Here is a 19,467-nt window from a genome sequence, read left to right on the forward strand (position 1 = left end):
ACGCATAGTACTGAAAAAGATTATCACCCAGAAAATACAAAGGACTTCTAATAAATGAATAAGATAAAGACAAACAACATCATTAAAAAAGAAAATCAGGATATAAACTGACAATACACAGAATGCCAAATAATCCTCCTTCCAAAAATGTGAAAAAATGTTCAGCTTTATAAGTAATGAAGAAACTCCGAACAAAGCCACAATAAAATAACATTTCATAGCTATTCATTTGGGAAAATTAGAAGTCTGGAAAAACCAAGTTTGGCAAGGATGTGGGGCAACAGGATCACCCATACACTGAAGGAGACTGAGTTTGCACCATCACTTAGAGAGTAAGCAGACAGTACCTACTAGAGCTGTGGCCATGCATGTGCTGTATGATCCAGTACTGAAACTGTGAAGAAATGGGTTTACTCAAACTCAACCACATACTCACAGGAGTTGTAACCCTAAGAACTTTAATTGCAATACTGTTTAGGAGTATGGAAAGAAAACTGGAAAAAAATTGAAACTGCCCTTGGGCTGAAGCACAAATATTACGGTTTAGTCACACAATGGCATACTAAACAATAGTTAAGATTAATAATTTGGATCTATACGTATCAACATGGAGGAATCTTGGAAACAATGTTAGGAGGCCAAAAGGCGGCAAAAACACATACAGTACATATCAGTCGTATATACTTATTTATGGACAGATCTTGTTTATGGGTAGATACACAGGAAGTAAACTAGGCAAGGATAACAACACAACTTCAGAACAACAGCAAGGACAGACAAAAGGATAGGTAAGACTTCAGCAGTATCTGTAATGTTTTAAATCTTTTTAAATCTTTCTGCTTCAGAGATCTGAAACAAACATGGCAAAATGTCAACTGTTTAATCTCAGTAGTGGGTACAGAGCTGTCTGTCGTATTACTTTCTATAAGTCTGAATGTTTCATATATTAATATATTTATTAGAAATAAACTAATAAAAGACCCTGATGCTGGGAAAGATTGAGGGGAGGAAGAAAAGGGGACAACAGAGGATGAAATGGTTGGATGGCATCATTAACTCAACGCACATGAGTCTGAGCAAACTCCAGGAGACAGTGAAGGACAGGGGAGCCTGGCATGCTGCAGTTCATGGGGTCAAAAAAAGTCAGACATGACTGAGTGACTCAACAACAACAACAATAAATGGTCAAGTCTAGCCAATAATTACCGTGCATTTTCCACTCGTTGAATTCCCCAAAGATCTAAACCATCTTCAGTAAGGGTTCCAGTCTTAAAAAAAAAAAAAAAAAAAAGCACACATTTACAAATCATGAAGAACTATGCTATGTCTACATAATAGAGTGCTATACAGACATAAAAGGGGGAAGGAGATGAGTAAGATCTGTGTGTGTGTGTTAACAGAGAATAACTTTCAGGACAAAATTGAGGAAAAGGGTGCAGAATACTCCCTTGGTACAGTTCCTCTATGTGGGTGGGGTGGAGGGAGATATGTATAGAAATGTATACTTATGTGCTTTTGTTATTAAACAGTGGAACAATGCGCCACTCAACCTATCACAAAAGATGCCAACACAGGAGGGAGAGATTAGGGCACATGGAGCCAAAACAGGGAAGAAGAACAAGGTTAAATGACATCAAGAAGTGTAATCAGCCAAATTCAGGAAATAAATAACCTGGGTTCTCCAATAAGATGACTGGAAAAAAAGGGCAAGAAAAACAATGGTTACAGATTAACTGCAATTGTTGCGATCTGTATTTGGATTACAACTGAAAACACAGACTGTAAAGCAGGGAAACCTGAATATGTACTGGATATTAGGTAATACAGAGGCTGTTAATTCTGTTAAGTGTAGTAGTAAGCAGTGATAATGGTGTTGTATTTTTAAAACATTATTTTATCTTCTAGAGCTACATACTGAAGTATATGGATAAAGTAATATAATGTCTAATGCTGCCACCTTCAAAATGAGGGGACAATAAAGTTAAGACTGACAAAATGCTGGTTAACTGTTTAAGTAGGATAATGGGTAAATGAGGGTTTATTTCACTTGCATCTTTTTTTCCACTTCTGGGTCTGCTTAAAAACTTTTTAAACATTTCCGAAAAAGATCAAACATAAAATTTTCTGAACAGACTAATTTAATATGAAACAATCATTAAGTTACGACCTTCCTTTTTTTCTTAACAAAATACACCTCACTTTTTTTTTTTCTTGATAATAAAGATGATACACAAAAATCAAATGTGTATCATATCAGTTACCCAGAAGAACCTGGTCAAGATTTAGTTCTTTGAACTTTCAGAAAAACTGATCCCACGTGAGGAAAGGAGAACCCTCTGTATTTCAAACAAGTAAAAAAATCTGTCATTTTCACATGAAATTATATAATCAGTGTCCTTTGTAATTTTATAACACATTCAATAAAATCATAGAGCAAACACTAAATGTATATACTTCATAGCAATAACATTCCAGAAAACATTATCTATATGAAGTCTACTCTGTTAAAATCATGAAAGAGCAAATAAATTTAACTACTACTACAAGGTATAATTCTAGAAGAACTGGTTAATTGCAGATTTGGGCAAATAAGCAATATCCAAAGTAATAAAAATTTTAAAAATGAAAAAATAATATAAAAATGATAGATGCCAAGTAAGTTTTAAAAAAGGAAAATTAGAAAAACATTTCTTTTAAAATGTGTGCAAATTAGTTGATAAAGAACACAGAAACCATTAATCTAAATACTTTAGCTTTACAAAACTACAAAGTGACCTTTAAGAATGATTATGAAACTGAACCAACCTTGTCAAAGCAAACAAGATTCAGTTGTCCACAGATGTTGATCCTTTGGGGACTGATACAGAAAATACCCACTTTCTTCAGTCTTCTTTGGGCATACACAATGCCAGCGGTCATTGCAGCAGGAAGTGCAGGCGGCACAGTAATTGTAATGATATCAAGAGACTCGATAATTATATCCCCAACTTCAACCTACAGTTAACATAAAAATAAATGTCAGACCCCCTAATATTAAAATTTATTAATCCAATGAGTATTTCTTTAATTTTATATATTTATTAAGCGCATATATATTCATCTATTAATTATTTATAATTTTTTTTCCCCTTTAGAGATGCTGCAAAATAGCTCAATGAATCATCAGTGGGCTGTGAAATGAGAGCTATTATTTTTTTAAATTCCTACTTTAATAGCCCCATATACTTCATACACTACATACTTCAAAGTAAACATTTTTAGATATTGACTCTTACTACTATCAGAGTCTTTACAAGTGATAGAAAAAGAAATCTGACAAGGTCCCTTAGAAATATCTTCAATTCAGTAATCACCGGTAATTTTAATGCTGTATATGCCAGAGGTTAAAAAAAGAAAAAAGAAGAAAGCTTTTGGTGAGTATGTGATCACTCCTCTCTTAAGTCACAAGAAAGCAAATAAAAGACCATCTAAACCTGATAAAAACTTTCTGCTATGATGGTGATGTTCTACATCTGTACTTTCTAACATAATAGCTACAAGTCTCATATGGCTCTAAGTTAAATTAATTTAAATTAGGATTTCAATTTTCCAGTCTCGCTAGATACATCTCAAATCCTCAATAGCCACGTGATAATTAAGAATCAAACTCTATTAAGGGTTTCCCACATACATACCTCATTTAAAATGTTATTGATAATAGTGTAGATAAACCCAATTGCAGCCACACCCACTAGACACAGTAGAAATAAGTAGGCATCTCTGTAGAGTTTAAAATCAGTTGGTTTGGGATACAATATGGAGCGAACAAGCTGTCCTTTGGAAGTACTAAATCCTTTTTTAAAAAAAAAAGTAAAGAAGAAAATGATTCTATAGTAACTCTATAAGAAAATGACAATTATCTTTCAAAATAGAATCTCTTTTTAAACATGCAATAAGCATCAAATGTGCTAAACCATGCAAGAAAAGATTAAGTATTTTCTACCTGTTCTAACTACTATGGCTTTGACAAGTTCTCCAGTGTAGAAACGAGTCTGAATAACAGTTGTCCCACAAAACAAAGTATGTCGTCTATGTGTTTCTGGACTATATAATTCATCTCTCGTTCCTTTCATGTCCACTGAAGGATTTGGCAAATTAGTTTTTGTCACCGGAACACTTTCTCCTTTTAAAAAAAAAATTCATAAATTAAAGCATAGAAATCAGTATCAAACATACAAATCTTGAGTTGTTACATTTACTAAATGTTAAATACTGTTGACAACAGTTATTGAAAGTTCTCAAATGTGAATAATACAGCTTAATCAATCAGCCTTTTGTCTTCCAATTTCCTTACCCAGAAATAGCAAATCTTGTCTTCCACAGTATTTCTCGAAAGTCATCTGTGACTCAAATGTAATCACTTGGAAATAATTACATCAAGTTTCATAAGAAGACAAGGTTGTTGTCATCACCTCAGCACCTGTTCTGTGATCACCACAGCACCCCTGAGAACTAACTTGGGAAGCACTCTGCAACCCCAAGAACACACAACATGTGAAGATCCAGTCCTATCTGCCCTCACCTCCCAACACACACACACACACACACACACACACACACACACACACACACACACACACACACACAAAGAGAACAGACATCTGAGCAAAGAGGAGTACGGTAATCCTCTAATAGTAACAAACAGACAAATCATTTTACTGCTACAATGTTATGCTCTGTAGCATCTACACTTCTTGTGTCAAGGGCAACAAGTGTGCAGGGATGTTTATGTGCATGACTGTGTTTTAAGACAGACTCTTAATAGTTAAAAAATGTATTATATAAGAATCACTTTCTTGCCAGACTGACTATGACAGTTAAAAAAGTCATATGATAAAAAGGTATAAAGCTCTACCTCTAGATTCTGAATTTCCAAAGGGAAGTTATTTTGAAGTCTATTTCTCCCCAATTTAACAAAAATATCAACTCTTTTATTCCTACATTTTGCACATCAAAGTGAACAGCAATAAATATGCTGTGGGGAAAGAACTTTTTTCCTAGTCCCTTCTTATAAAGCATTTCCTCCTGTCAGAAGAATTAACAGAAGCTGGACAAGAGATGTAAGCACCAGCATTATACTTTAGTATTACAGCTGAGTATAATGCAGGATTTGGTCCCCTCAAAAAAAAAAAAACTTCAATATCTATTACACGACATTTGTGAGTAAAGGATACAAACTGCATAGTTAATGCTGATACAAGCTTAATCAGTAACTACTTAGTCCTAATATCATTATAAGCAACTCAGCTAGTTTTTACTCATTTAATTTAGTTTACCTGTTAACATGCTTTCATTTACAATACAAGTGCCATTAATAAGCACTGCATCACAAGGCATGACTGTCCCATTTAATGGAATGACCATGACATCTCCCGGCACAAGGTCTGTAGAAAAGATCTCTTCTATTTCTGAATTTAAGGAAAGAAAAACAAAGAAAGGTCTGAAAAGAATATTCTTTAACTTGTAATAAAAATACAACAAACTAAAGATCTATCCAAAGGTCACCTGATCTCAGTAAGACATTAAAAATATACTGGAGTTAAATAAGAAAATTTCAATAGATGAAGAGTACTGACAGACAAAATTATTATTCCTTAAGCTAACAGAGCACAGTGTCTATAACGTGTCAGCTAGTTTGTCCCAGGATAGTACGCCAAGCGCACACAGTTAATGCCAAGTCCCCTCTAAGCTAAGAGATGGGTGGATTTCAACACTCATTTCAACAGTGGATGGTCAATCTTAGCTATCAGCCCTGTGAGCTAAACAGGCAGTAAGTCCACCCAGGACACCCCCCTGCAACAGGTACATAACCTCAGATTTCTATAATCCCTTGGAAACAGAGAAAAGCACTGAAATTTTAGCACTTTCTTTTCTAACAGCACTCTTTTCCTTACGGCTACTATTTATAATCCATATTGTTTCATTGTCTTCTCAATATTTCTAAAATAGTTCCAAATATCTCAGACATTATTTCAAATAAATGTATAAAATAAAACTATCATATATAGTTCATTATTTCCTTAGAAATTTATGTATTATATTCAAGTTAGTTAAACACTTTTTCCAAGATCTTCTCAAGTAAAAGGTGGCCTTATATTTGGGCATTCTTTCTTCCCCTACCCCTAGATTTTATTAAACTATGCTTAGAAGAGACTTACACTACTAGTTTTTAAGCAAAGATGGATGAGGAGAAAACTACTGTTTGTGATGTTGGCCCTTAGGACAAATATTCTTTTCTTTCTTAAAAAAAAAAAAGGTATAAGTAGTTTACTAAGCTAAGAGCAAAGAATTCTAAAGTTATTTAGCATGTATTAAGTATAATACTCTTCATTTCTTAATATGATCCTTTATTTTAAAAACTTGACTCAATACCCTCCTGCCACTTGAAATTCTAACCCTTAGGTATATGGGAAACTAAGTATCAATAATCTGTTGGACTACTGAGGGGGTAAGGAAGAAATACATTGAGAGATGCCCAGCATCTTTGGCAGTGGCAGAGTGGGAAGGGGAGAACACCAATAAACCACACATCTTAGGACTGCAGCTAGGAAAGGTGATATTATCAGCTAAAGTAGCAAGTGACCAAGAAGCACAAAGAAGAAAACAACCTGCTAGGCTAACTTGGGTTCACACTTGGATGAGGGATATCAAGTTGAAGAGAATGCAGACTGATCTGGTTTTCCTGATAAATCAAAGAGGCTGCTGTCTCCAAGACCCATGATACTGAGTTGCCTCCCCTGTATCCTTAACCTCTTCCATACCTCACCAGACAAACCAATGTGTCCAAAACATTATCCTTCCCTACAATTTTGCTTCTCCTCCAGTGTTCCCTATTTAATTAAATGACACCAACATCCATCCCCCGCCAGCCTGACACCACTCTATCAGCAAATCTTGTTCAATGCCCACATTTAAGTATCTTTCAAAGCCATCTCTCTACCCTCCATCTCCACAACCCTCACGCTGATTCATTTCATGCCTTCAATATTACTTCCTTCTAAGTAAGTCTGAATATGGCAATCGGAAGAATTTTTTCAAATAGGCAAATATGATCCTATCACTCTCCTGCTTAAAACCCTTGAATGTCTTTCCACTGCCTTTTGGGAGAGTCCAAATTCCTTCACAAGCCTTAAAAGACTGTCTACCCTCTAAATGCTGCATCTGCCACACTGAATTTCTTCCAGTTATTGCAATGAACAAACTCTCTTTAATTTCCAGGCCTTTGGGCACTAGAATCCTCTTATTTCCCTTTCAGTTCAGTTCAGTTGCTCAGTTGTGTCCGACTCTTTGCGACCCCATGAATCGCAGCACGCCAGGCCTCCCTATCTATCATCAACTCCCAGAGTTCACTCAAACATATGTCCATTGAGTCGGTGATGCCATCCAGCCATCTCATCCTCTGTCGTCCCCTTTTCCTCCTGCCCCCAATCCCTCCCAGCATCAGAGTCTTTTCCAATGAGTCAACTCTTCGCATGAGGTGGCCAAAGTACTGGAGTTTCAGCTTTAGCATCATTCCTTCCAAAGAATACCCAGGGCTGATCTCCTTTAGAATGGACTGGTTGGATCCTCTTGCAGGCCAAAGGACTCTCAAGAGTCTTCTCCGACACCACAGTTCAAAAGCATCAATTGTTCGGCGCTCAGCTTTCTTCACAGTCCAACTCTCACATCAACCCTGCCTTATCACTTTCTCACCTATACTTTATCTGGCTAATTCAATCATTTACGACCCAGAGGGATGGTATAGGGAGGGAGGAGGGAGGAGGGAGGAGAGTTCAGGATGGGGAACACATGTATACCTGTGGCGGATTCATGTTGATATATGGCAAAACCAATACAATATTGTAAAGTTAAAAAATTAAATTAAAAATTAAAAATAAATAAAATAAAATATATATACTTGTTCAAAGCAGCCATCCTATATTAGAAGGATGTCTATATAGAAGACACCTATATTAAATGAGCTCTAACATCTAAGTTCCCTGAACTCTCCCTATCATTTATCACACTTCATTGTTCTGTTTTTCATCTGTCTTTCCAACTAGACTGAAGTTCAATGATGCAAGGACTATGTCCATCCTGAGAGCCTAGTATAGTGGCTAAATGAATGAACTTGATACAGAGACATGACTATAAATCCAAACACACACTTTTGTTTCTTATGGAACTACGTGTATATGCATAATATACTGGGCTTGCTTCACACATTAGTGCACAGTGGATATTTTTTTCTATTTACTTTTCTAAGAGTAAACTGAAGTACTTACCTTCATTTACTCTGCAAACTGAAACTCTCACAGTACTGTGAGCCGCCACCATGTCATGTAACATAATATATTGCTGAATCAGAGGAAAAAAATTTTGAATTCATTAATATAAACTCACTCCTCAATCTATTAGAAAGCAAGGGTAATATAAAATAAGCTAAGCTAATATATAGTGGTAAAGAACCCGCCTGCAATGCAGGAGATGCAAGACTCGGGTTCGATACCTGGGTCAGGAACAGCCCCTGGAGGCAGAAATGGCAACCCATTCCAGTATACTTGCCTAGATGATCCCATGGACAGGAGTCTGGTGGGCTACAGTCCATGGGGCACAAAGAGTCAGACATGACTGAAGTGACTTAGCACACAAGCTAATATAATAAACACATATTACTCTACCTTTAAAAAGGTCAAGACCAAAAGATTCAAAGATCATTCCATGTTTCAGCCCCAAACAAAATAAGAAGCATTTTAACAAGACAGGCCTAAAAACAGGAGATTCAGCCCTCCAGTATTCCAGTCTAAGATAAGCAACTAGAGACCCCTACAGTCCCAAAGCAATCAAGTGATACTCCGACTTTAAAAAGCATCTGCCTTCCCCCACCTCAAAAAGAGGGCAAAGGAGTACATATTCACATAACTAAAAGAAAAACTGTATCAAGAACGTGCTTTATACCAAACATCATTCTGCACACCTTATGTGTTATTACAAAGTACAAATACAGTTGTGAAAACCATAATAAATTGGACTCACCTTTCTTATGGCATACAGGGAGCTTATAATTGATACTACAGACATAATCACAATGGCTATAGCATAGTAATAGTATTCATCTGTGCTCCAGAGTATAACACTGAACAACTGGAAAATGTAAAATGGGTTGAGAACCTAAAAAACAAAAATTTTAAGTCAAACTGAATGAGATATTTAAAACCATACAGATTTAAGAAATAACTAACATGATACTAATAGGATAAGCTCTATAGTACCCTAGGGCAACATGTAACTAACTACCCAAAGAGTAGAGCAAGATACTACCTTTTTAGAAAAGAATCATTAAATTACTAGAATTTGACTAAGTAAGCTTAACTGAAATCGGGAGCATCCCGTTACATTGATACCAAACCCAAATACAGATTCAGCTAGAAACAGCTAAAATGTGTGAATTTAGCTGTTTTTCACTTTGCCTTAGGAATAAAGCACATTTACTTTCAATAATTACTGTGCTGCAAAAGAGTACAAAATGTTTTACCAAATGGAACAAACACTTACTTATTATGAACCTGAAACACTAATTTAGTTATAAGTCAAAAGTTCACTGAAGTCCAAAGAGAAGACAAATATGAGATAAGTTACACTGCTTTGCTTTCTCTAAGGAAATAAGGATTAAAACCTGAATGAAAAAAAAAAAAAAAAGATAAGGCGTCCTGCTAAACACAAGAAGCAGAAAATACCTACAAAAATAAAACCCAAAACCATTAGTGACAGAATCACCCATAGTGATAATTACCTTAAATATAAATGGATTAAATGCACCAACCAAAAAACATAGGCTGGCTGGGTGGATGAAAACATGTGCATGTGTGCACTTCCACACTTATTATTTCAGTGACTTAAAAAAAAAAATTTGACAGAGGTTTGAAATTTCGAATCCAATTCTGAGAATATAAAGAAATATTAAAAAAAAAAACAACCCAGGAAATTAACATGTGATACAGTATTATTAACAAAAGCACAGATTTTGTTCAAATTTCACAAAATTTTATGCTACTGTCCATTCTTTTGTTTTCATACCTTATTCAAGACTCCACATTCAGTTGCATTGAGCAGCTTCAGTTGCATGCAACAAATTCTGATAAATTCTCTTTTCATTTTTATTCTATTACAAATATTTTCTAACTTTCCTTGCTATGGCTTCTTACATACACCCATCATTTAAACATGGACATTCAATTTCCAAATACATGAGACCTTTAAAGTATCTTTGATATTAATTTCTCATTTAAATCCTTTCTTCTCTGCAATCACCTTCTGAATTTTTTTCAGTCTTTTAACTTTACTGAGGCTTTTAATGGCTTAGTCAAAGATCTCTAACGGTAAATATCACATAGCACTTGAAAGTATGTGTGTTATTTTCAAGTATATTTCGATATTGATTTCTAACATAATTCCACAGTGATAAAGAGAACAGACTGTGTGATTTCAATACCTTTAGACCATGAAATTTTTCCACCTTGTTTTATGTCCCTGGATATGTTCCAGTGTCTTCTGGTTTATAGTCTATGGGAACTTGTATAGAATTTGTATCCTGCTGTTATGTGAAAATTATATAAATCTTAATTATTACTATGTTGAATTGGTTCATACTGCTTTTTAGGTCTACTACATCCTTCTACTTTTCTGTCTATTTATTCTATTAATTTTTGAGAGTTTGATATTAAAACTCCAATTAAAACCTTAATTTACTTAAAAAAATAATTGTAATGTATAGTGGAACTATATGTAACTTTCTTCTGCATTTTCCAAGTCTCCTGTAAAGGTGTTATCATACTTTCATAATCTAAAAAAATTTAAAAGATGTTTGCATCTGATTTGGCCAATAAAAAACCAATTGGCAGGTTTACTTCAAAAAAAAAAAAAAAGGAGTCCTGCTAAAGGACTTTGACTACCCAAATTTTATAGTATTTTTATCAATTTCATTAATAATCTCCAATATCTTAAAATTGATGTTTCTGTACTTTTCAAAGCACTTTTACATACGTAATCCTATTTTACTTCAAAATCAAATAAGGCCATTAAAGGATTTACTACAATTTACTACTATTTTACCAATACAAGAGCAGCAAGTCTTCTAATGATCAGAGCTAGTTACTGATGGAGTCATGTTACAATCCAGTCTTTCTAATTCCAACTCCTTACATGTTGCTGTGCTCTAAAGCTCCATTACACAGCTACTCTCAAGAAATGATGGAAGGCAATCTAACTTCTACTCAAAGTATTGACCCAGTACAGCTAATTCTGATCTTTAGCCCAAAATCAGAAAGAAGACTGGAGAGCCTAACTCTCCCAGGCAAAGCCACTCACTCTCTTTCTTTACATGCCGCACCCCTTTACTTACACCTCCTCTGTGGCTCTTACAGACTGAAGCCACTACAGTAACTACCGACATGCATTCCCCCTAGGCTAAAGTGCAAGTTCCTCACTGTCACTCATCATGTTATGTTTTTATTCCAAACATCTGGCATGAGGCCTAGTCACTAAGAGTGTACCACATGAAGAAAACATGATAAATTATTTTTAAAATTGGGGGGTGGGGGGGCAGACAGAGGTACACATCTGCAAAATAGGGCACGGTTTAGATGCACAACCTCCTGAGAATAAGAAAAAAATCTACCGACAAGAAAAGCAAACAAATCAGACAAAATAAAAAAGTAATCATGCCCCCAAATGACTGATCTACTGGAGAAAGATCTTTCTGACCTTCCAAGTAAAAAAATAAGCAAAGAGAAGTTAGGAAATGAAAAAACAAGAATATCTTCTTATTACTTAAATCCTGACTCTTTTCAACTGACAAACCTATTGATCACAAATGTTAAGACAGGTACAGTTGTCTTACCTCCTTAACCAGGAGCTTAAAAACTGAAGGCACTTTCACAGCAATTTCATTTACTCCATAAAGCAATTTTCTATAACAGGAAAATATAATAACAATAATATTACATTATATTGTATTATAACAGTACAATTTACCAAAGGCACTGCATTAGATAAGGCTCAAAACACCAACTGCTCCTAAATTCTGGAACTTAAACATTCGTTTTTCTAAACAGTTGTCTTCTACAATTTAAATTCTCTATCTACAGTATTTAAATCAACATAGTCAATATTGGATAACTACACTGTTATTATTTTATCCTTTTTGTGACAAGTACCTCTCCCACTAATCTACAATAAACCATATCAGCAAAAGATCTTCTTTTCCACCCATAAACACAATACAGCTCAACAATTCTGAACTGCAATTAATTTTTTCAAGAGACTACATAAGTAATTTGAGGTGTCCTATACTATTTTTCTAATAAGAATACTGCACTAAAAATGTTTATTTCAAAACAGCATACATTTGGAGACTTTTTTTTAATGCTTAAGAAAAGTTGCTTAAAACCTTCCACTTAAATTCCTTATAATAGTACTTTCTAGATGATAAATTAATTCTCGTGTTTTATGAAGCAGAAGTCTGAATGAATGAATTTATATTGCAACCCTTTAAAAGAACATGCTACAGAAGTACAAAAAAATTCCTAATTTAATTTGAAAACGGCATTATCTTTACAATACATAATACACTGGTATACTTTTATACCTTAGCAAAGAATAACACTATAAAAAAGATATTGTCTCCCAATTTACAAATTTTCATTTTAGTACATCTGAGCTCATGCTTACAATTCCCAATATTTCAGTAAATCGAAGATGCTATCAATTGTAAGACATTCCATGATTTTATGTACTATCAAGAAAGATTAAAATGCTGTCAAGTAAAGGGTGACACTTCACCCACTGTATGACACACCCTCCTTTTAGAGATGTTAAAATGTAGGAAAGTGTGCACCTTAGAAATGATGAAATACAGTATATTTTCAGGGATATTCACTTCAAAATCGGCTTCAACACTTTTATAATTCTTAAACTGAAGAGTCTCACCCAAATAAAATATCAATAAGCTGTCAATTACTATGTCATAATATTTAAATAATTGTTAACATTACAACTATATGGTAAAAGGGTAAACTATATATACTACTTTATTTCGGAATTTTGATAATAGAGCTAACTTTAGTTGGATAAAGATTACCTGTAGGCATGCATCCCCTTTGTCAGTCCTGCACTATGCTTTTCATAAATTGACGTACAAGAAACACCTTCATCCAGTCCCCTAAATAAATCCAAAGTTTTTACTTTAAACAAAGTTTAAAATATCCAAATTTCTTAATGCCTCATTTTTCTATATTTCTGATTTTAAAGTGTGATTTCCTTACAAATAGAAACCCCTAACAAAAACTGAGACAATGGATGACAATTTTTAAATTTCTACTTCCTAAGATAAACAGTAATAAAAGGCCTAAATCTCAAATGTGGCAACTTCTAAGCTACACAATGTATCTATCACGGGATAAGATTATATAACAATATTATTATCCTTTAAGTCTGTGCCAAAGCTGTAACAGTTAATAACCAAAAAAATTAAAGGTAAAGTATGACTAACTCAAGTGTTTCAAACTTTACTTTTTATCAAGTTTCCCTTCTTAAATGTTGAAGCTTCACACTAGTAAGTCCTACTCAGTTATTTTTCTTTCTACAAAAAGCATCAATCTGAATTCTTCTCTCATTAAGGAGAAGTGCAGAATCCGTCTAAGTCACAGACAATGTCTAAAATCTGTAATGATTAAAACTGGGATTCGACTAACATACCTGCTTTCCTCTCAAGGCTTATTTTAACTGAGATACTATTCCCAAAAACTCTATAGAGAATCTAACACATCATTTAACTCCAATCTTTTTCTACTTTTTCCAAAAGAAAAAACTAAGCTCCCTAATTAACTGCTATCATTGGAATAAGTTTAAATCCTACAAGTTGCTATGGTTGGCAAAGGCTACACAGCAAACATGTTTGCTATTTTCCCCCAGGGCACTCCAAGTCAAAAATTTTTTAAGCACAAAATGACAGTTCACTGGGAGTATTCTCTAAAAAATAAGCAATGGTTCTTAACTAGGAATGGTCTTTACAACTAGGCAGGTGGAACTCCCCTGCTCCATTCCATAATATTCCAATTCTTCAGGAATACTAGCAATATTCTTTAGGAATTATCTAATTCTTTAGGAAATGTCTAAGGGAAAAAGTCCAAGCATGAATATTTTAAATGTTCATAAGGTGATTCTCTTTTTACTGCTAATATTAAGAATTCCTTTGCCACTCTCAAGCAAGAACACTTAATGGGTATTTACTATAATCACTTTAACAGCAATAAAAATAAAACCCTAAAGGAATTCCCTGGTTTCCTAGTGGTTAGTTTTGGGCTTTCACTGCAGTGGCCCAGGTTCAATCCTTGGTGAGGGAAGTGAGACCCCACAAGTTGTGTGGTGCAACCAAAAATAAATAAATAAAATCCTAGTAAATTCAGTCCTGATGTAACTTGAAGTCTCCATAAAAATGAAATTTTAAGAATTATTCCAATTTGTCCTACCCAAGGCTTAACACATTTGACCATGTCCCATCTTTATCCACATATGAAAGTTAAATTTAATGTTTGTCTATTACTCCATCCCTCAAGTACTGAATACAAATGGATGAAACCATCAGCAAATTGAGAGGTGATAATTCAGATACTCTGGCAGGCTAAAAGGTATACTCAAAATTTACTCTGAGATGAATCCTCAAAAAGAAAAGGACTCAGACTGGATTTTGGGAGCATGGTGCTTTTAACTTTTGTGTCAATTTTGCCAGGATACAACTTGCAGATGGGGTTTATTCTAAACTGGTTACTGAGTTATTACTGAGTATTCAAACACCACCAGGGAGTTATTAAAATTAAGTGAAGGGAAATCTTCCATCTTATATAACACTAAAATGAATTATTTTCTATCTAAAACATAATCAAGACACTCATACAATCCAAACAAAAGAAGAATACTTACTTTAAGAAATCAAAACTGTGAAGGGTATCATTCCAGAAGTATTTCATACTATGGTGGGTGAAATAGCGAACCTGTAGAACATATAAAAAGGTTACATCAAAAAGCATTATCATCACTTGTTAATAATTAAGTTTACTAACACAAATTTAGCATATAACAACTATTAAAATTAAAGCAATCACATGTGACATAATCCATTTCTTCTAGTAAATATTTAAAATGTTTACATATAGTGATAAACGGGTATTTTATATGCATATAGTTTTATCTTAAAAATAAGTACAAAATTATAGACTATCTACAGTAGCATAAAATGTAACAATTCCAGTTTTTAAAGAAACATTGAGAATAAGATCACAATACCTGTTGTGACTGAGGCTGTGAGTATTTATTCATCTCAAGCCTATTCTCTTCAGCCAGATTTTCAGTTAAGTGAACTGCATGGCCATTTGAAACTTTATTAACCAGAGATTTTGAACTTGAAAATGGGGGAGTTTCTAGAGAAAGGAAGCGAACTTTTGCACAAAACCACGTTCTGAATTCATCCTTCAAAGAGAAAGGAATAAGGGTAAAGAGTCAATTATATATAATCATATATACAGTTTCCATTCTTTACACGATATATTATTTATTAACACTAATCTCTAAATGAGAAAGCGTCACTTTCTACTCACTAAATATTAAACCATTTCATGAAGATGCACAAATTCAAACATAAAGTGTTCTTGATCGCTTAGCATTTTATATACGTCATTCTTTACTGATAGAGGATCTCATAAAAGATTATGCATAATTTCTTGATTTAATCCACCTACATACTGAGACTGGGTATTAAAGCCTCTTATAAAATGCTTCCAAGTAGGATTACAAAACAAAACCTGGGGAGCAGCAGCACTGCACAGTAGAAGAGATCTGGGATACAGCCCTTTCGGGTAACCTTGACAGACCAGCCATCTATCTAATCTCTCAGTGCATCAAGAGCTATAAAAAAGGGTAGATTTGAGTGGCTCAGACAGTAAAGAATCCACTGCAATGCTGGAGAGCTGGGTTCCATTCCTGGGTCGGGAAGATCTCCTGGAAAAGGGAATGGCTACCCACCCAGTATTCTTGCCTGAAGAAGTCCATGGACAGAGGACAGCCTAGTGGGCTATAGTTCATGGGTTCACGAGGGGTCAGACACGACTGAGTGACTAACACTTTCACTTTTTTTTTTCACTTTCAAGATTCCTTTAAACTCAAATCACTGGGATATTAGTCACTTGGAACACAAATGCTTTAGAAATACCAGGATTAGTATTTCTCATTGTATCCTAGCAATGATGTTCTCATCATATTTTATTTTGAACAGAATACACATAAACACATCATTCTACCCCACAAATAATTCACTACAAGTAATCCTGTGGACTTACAGTAGTCCTCAGCAGCACCACTTCACAGTCTTTGATTGCAGCTCTCACACAGGTCACCTTCACCCGCCACTCGGGCATCCAATAGAGGAGCAGGAGAAGAAAGCCACCGGTACACACCACTCCAAGAGAAATGATGGCAAGCTTCCAGCGACACAAATTATAGCCGTAAATCTCCTGCATGGACACAGTGATTAATAATCACATATCAAATGTTATGAGAGTTCCAACATAACAACCCTATCTTTCCCCTACATACACCACCAAGAAAGAGTTGAGTTTTACTAAGCTGATTTTAAACTTTCTTATAAAGGAAAAATTAGAAATTTTGCATTTAGGACTATATATAAGCATTAGCTAACATAACTTCTTAAGTTATATCAAATGAAAAAACATTTTCCTCTGAGTTTTAACAGTTCACAAGTGAAATACGAAGCACACTAGAACCATACAAGAACATACTAATACCAGAGGTATTACATAATCCCAATTCAAAAACACAGCCAGAAGGGGAAAAAAATCACACTGACTTAGCTGCTGTTTTATTGTATTTTATTTTAGTGTTTTTTTAAATGTACTTTTCTACTTCCCTAGAAAAATAAACTCACACTTCACAAGTAAATTGTAAAAACTGGTTACCATTTCATCTTCCTGACCCTGGTTGATAATCTTTCTTTCTTCTTTGTCCATATCTACAGTGGTTGGAAAGGTCGTGTGCTTCAGAACAATTGAAGATAACTGAGGGAAAGAGGAACAAACATCTTAGTAGATTATAGTATCTTATAGTAACTGCATACTATCAGACTTCTTGTTTGGATAAAAGTTTAACTGATATTTAAGTAATCACTAAAGTGCTAACTGATTCTCGTAACATTTTCAATGGTGTGCCAATTCTTGAAACTGAATGACTTACTACTATCATAAAACTTGATATATTTCACTAATTAATTTATACTAGCACTAGCCCTGCTGCTAAGTCATTTAAATTCTAAGAGAAATTACAGTATTTTCCTTTTTCACTCTCCATACTCATCTACTGAGCACCTATCACATGTATGGCAATCCCTGGCCAATGGTCAATCTCTAATGCACGTGGACCCCTACTGGAGACCACCCTGATTCCAAGTCCACTGAGTAATCTTATTGTTCCTGACTACCCATGATGCTCATTTCTAGGAGAAACTTTATTGAGCTCATTGACAAAAAAAATCTCCTGTACTAAAAAAAGATTAAATTCAAACATTAAAGAGAGCTGCAAAATGTAAAACAATGCAGGTTTTCTTGCTTTTTTTTTTTGGATTCTGGAAAATATATATATTTATTTGGGAAAATGTACTTATCTATTACTGCTTCAGTAAGTTAATATTCTTAAAGATCTATATGGCAATAACAGATATAATCCATATAAACAAAATCTTCTTAGAGTTCACAATAATTTTCAAGAATGTAAAAAGGTCTGAGCCCTGAGGTGGATGAGTTTGAGAGCCACTGCTTTAGACATGGCTGACCTCTGCAGAACACAGTGCAAATGTTACCTCCCTCATTCCAGATGCCATGCCTCCACTCATCTACCTGGTGGACAGCACAATCCTGACACATGGCTGGTACTCAAGAAATACTTCCTGAGTGACCTAATAAAGAATTTAGCTATATAATGTTTATCTGATATGAATTAATAGCAAAGTAAACCAACTGCAGAATTTCAACTTAATCCCCCACATCAGACTACTGAAATCTCCTGATTTATGTCATCAAGAAAATGACCAATAAAAAACACTGATGTGTCCTGAATGGGCACTCAAAGTTTCTCTACCTTGTGGTAGCCCTGAAGACAGGGCCAGAGGTTAAGTAGAGTCAGGACTTTCCACAGAAATAAAATGCAAGAATTTGATGACAAACACACACACATACACACACACAATATACATTGGACTTGGTGCCATCTTAGAAAAGAAGCCTCAGAGTTATCCTGTTTTTCAGAGGAAAGCAAGTCACATTATCATCCAAAACCTTTTAGGTAACTTAGTGACAATTTCTTCTCACACTAGGGTGTGTTGCAGCCCTAAAAAAGTACAATATTAGAGTCATCCCACCAATGTAAGCTTGTCCCATCAAATCAATATGACCTGAGGTAGCAGTTGTTCTCAAGGGCTATACACCTGATGCCATAGATTACATGCAGAATGAGCAAATCCAACCTCTTTCCGTGCAGAAAAGGTCAGCTGTTGCTGCCTGAGCCTGTAAGGTTTAGTCCAATCCTGCAAGGTTTCAAAGGTACACATGCCTACCTTCAAAGCATAAGGCAAAGGAACTCTCTGCTCTGACACTGTCCCCACTAAAGAATCCAATCTGGGGTTCTTACCCTTTAATCTGTGCTCCTTCCTTAAATCCTGGCCTGAATCTCAGGATCATCACTCAGGATTTCCCAGAGTCATTTTTAACAACCAAAACATATAATTCTGACACCCATTTCCCATCACCACCTAAAATATGCTTCTTGAGGGGAAGAACTTATTCAAATACTTAAATGGAAGAGAGTTCTGCTTCCAACCAAGATGTAAAGACAGACCAGACTAGCCATCCTAACTACTGGGTTGGCCAGAAAGTTCATTTGGGTTTTTCCGTAAGATATTATGGAAAACCCAAATGAACTTTTTTGCCAACCCAATAAAATAACAAAATTAATAAAATATCTAAAACTATATAGTTTTCAAGGAACTGGACGTCAACCAAACTTGTTGTTGTTTAGGCATTCAGTCATGTCCAAGTCTCTGCGAACCCATGAACTGCAGCACGCCAGACTTCCCTGTCCTTCACCATCTCCTGGACCTTGCTCAAACTCATGTCCATCGAATCAGTGATACCATCCAACCATCTCATCCTCTGTCGTTTCCTTCTCCTCCCGCCTTCAATCTTTCCCAGCATCAGGGTCTTTTCAAATGAGTCAGCTCTTTTCATCAGGTGGCCAAAGTACTGGAGCTTCAGTTTCAGCATCAGTCCTTCCAATGAATACTCAGGGTTGATTTCCTTTAGGATTGACTGGTTGGATCTCCTTACAGTC

At 35.1% G+C, this 19,467-nt stretch overlaps 1 protein-coding gene across 5 annotated transcripts in view; it reads right to left on the minus strand.

Annotated features, from left to right (window-relative positions):
* The window catches only part of ATP13A3 (ATPase 13A3), a 79,493-nt gene that overhangs the window by 40,667 nt on the left and 19,359 nt on the right, over nt 1-19,467 (minus strand). For 4 of the 5 annotated variants that reach the window (XM_086399175.1, XM_086399154.1, XM_086399162.1 and 1 more), the window contains 13 exons: nt 17,046-17,144; nt 16,410-16,583; nt 15,361-15,543; nt 14,998-15,068; nt 13,157-13,237; nt 11,918-11,987; nt 9,055-9,189; nt 8,304-8,376; nt 5,316-5,447; nt 3,983-4,162; nt 3,675-3,832; nt 2,806-2,994; nt 1,207-1,268 (listed from right to left, as the gene is read on the minus strand). In XM_086399175.1, the coding sequence (XP_086255301.1) occupies nt 1,207-1,268; nt 2,806-2,994; nt 3,675-3,832; nt 3,983-4,162; nt 5,316-5,447; nt 8,304-8,376; nt 9,055-9,189; nt 11,918-11,987; nt 13,157-13,237; nt 14,998-15,068; nt 15,361-15,543; nt 16,410-16,583; nt 17,046-17,096 (1,559 nt within the window). In that variant the 5' untranslated portion in view covers nt 17,097-17,144. The remainder of the gene's footprint in view (nt 1-1,206; nt 1,269-2,805; nt 2,995-3,674; nt 3,833-3,982; nt 4,163-5,315; nt 5,448-8,303; nt 8,377-9,054; nt 9,190-11,917; nt 11,988-13,156; nt 13,238-14,997; nt 15,069-15,360; nt 15,544-16,409; nt 16,584-17,045; nt 17,145-19,467) is intronic. The other variant, XM_086399169.1, reaches the window with a different exon arrangement.

Source organism: Bos grunniens, chromosome 1, assembly GCF_055505025.1.
Source record: "Bos grunniens cultivar Pamir isolate PY7600 chromosome 1, Bosgru_T2T1.0, whole genome shotgun sequence".
Classification (NCBI taxonomy): Eukaryota; Metazoa; Chordata; class Mammalia; order Artiodactyla; family Bovidae; genus Bos; species Bos grunniens.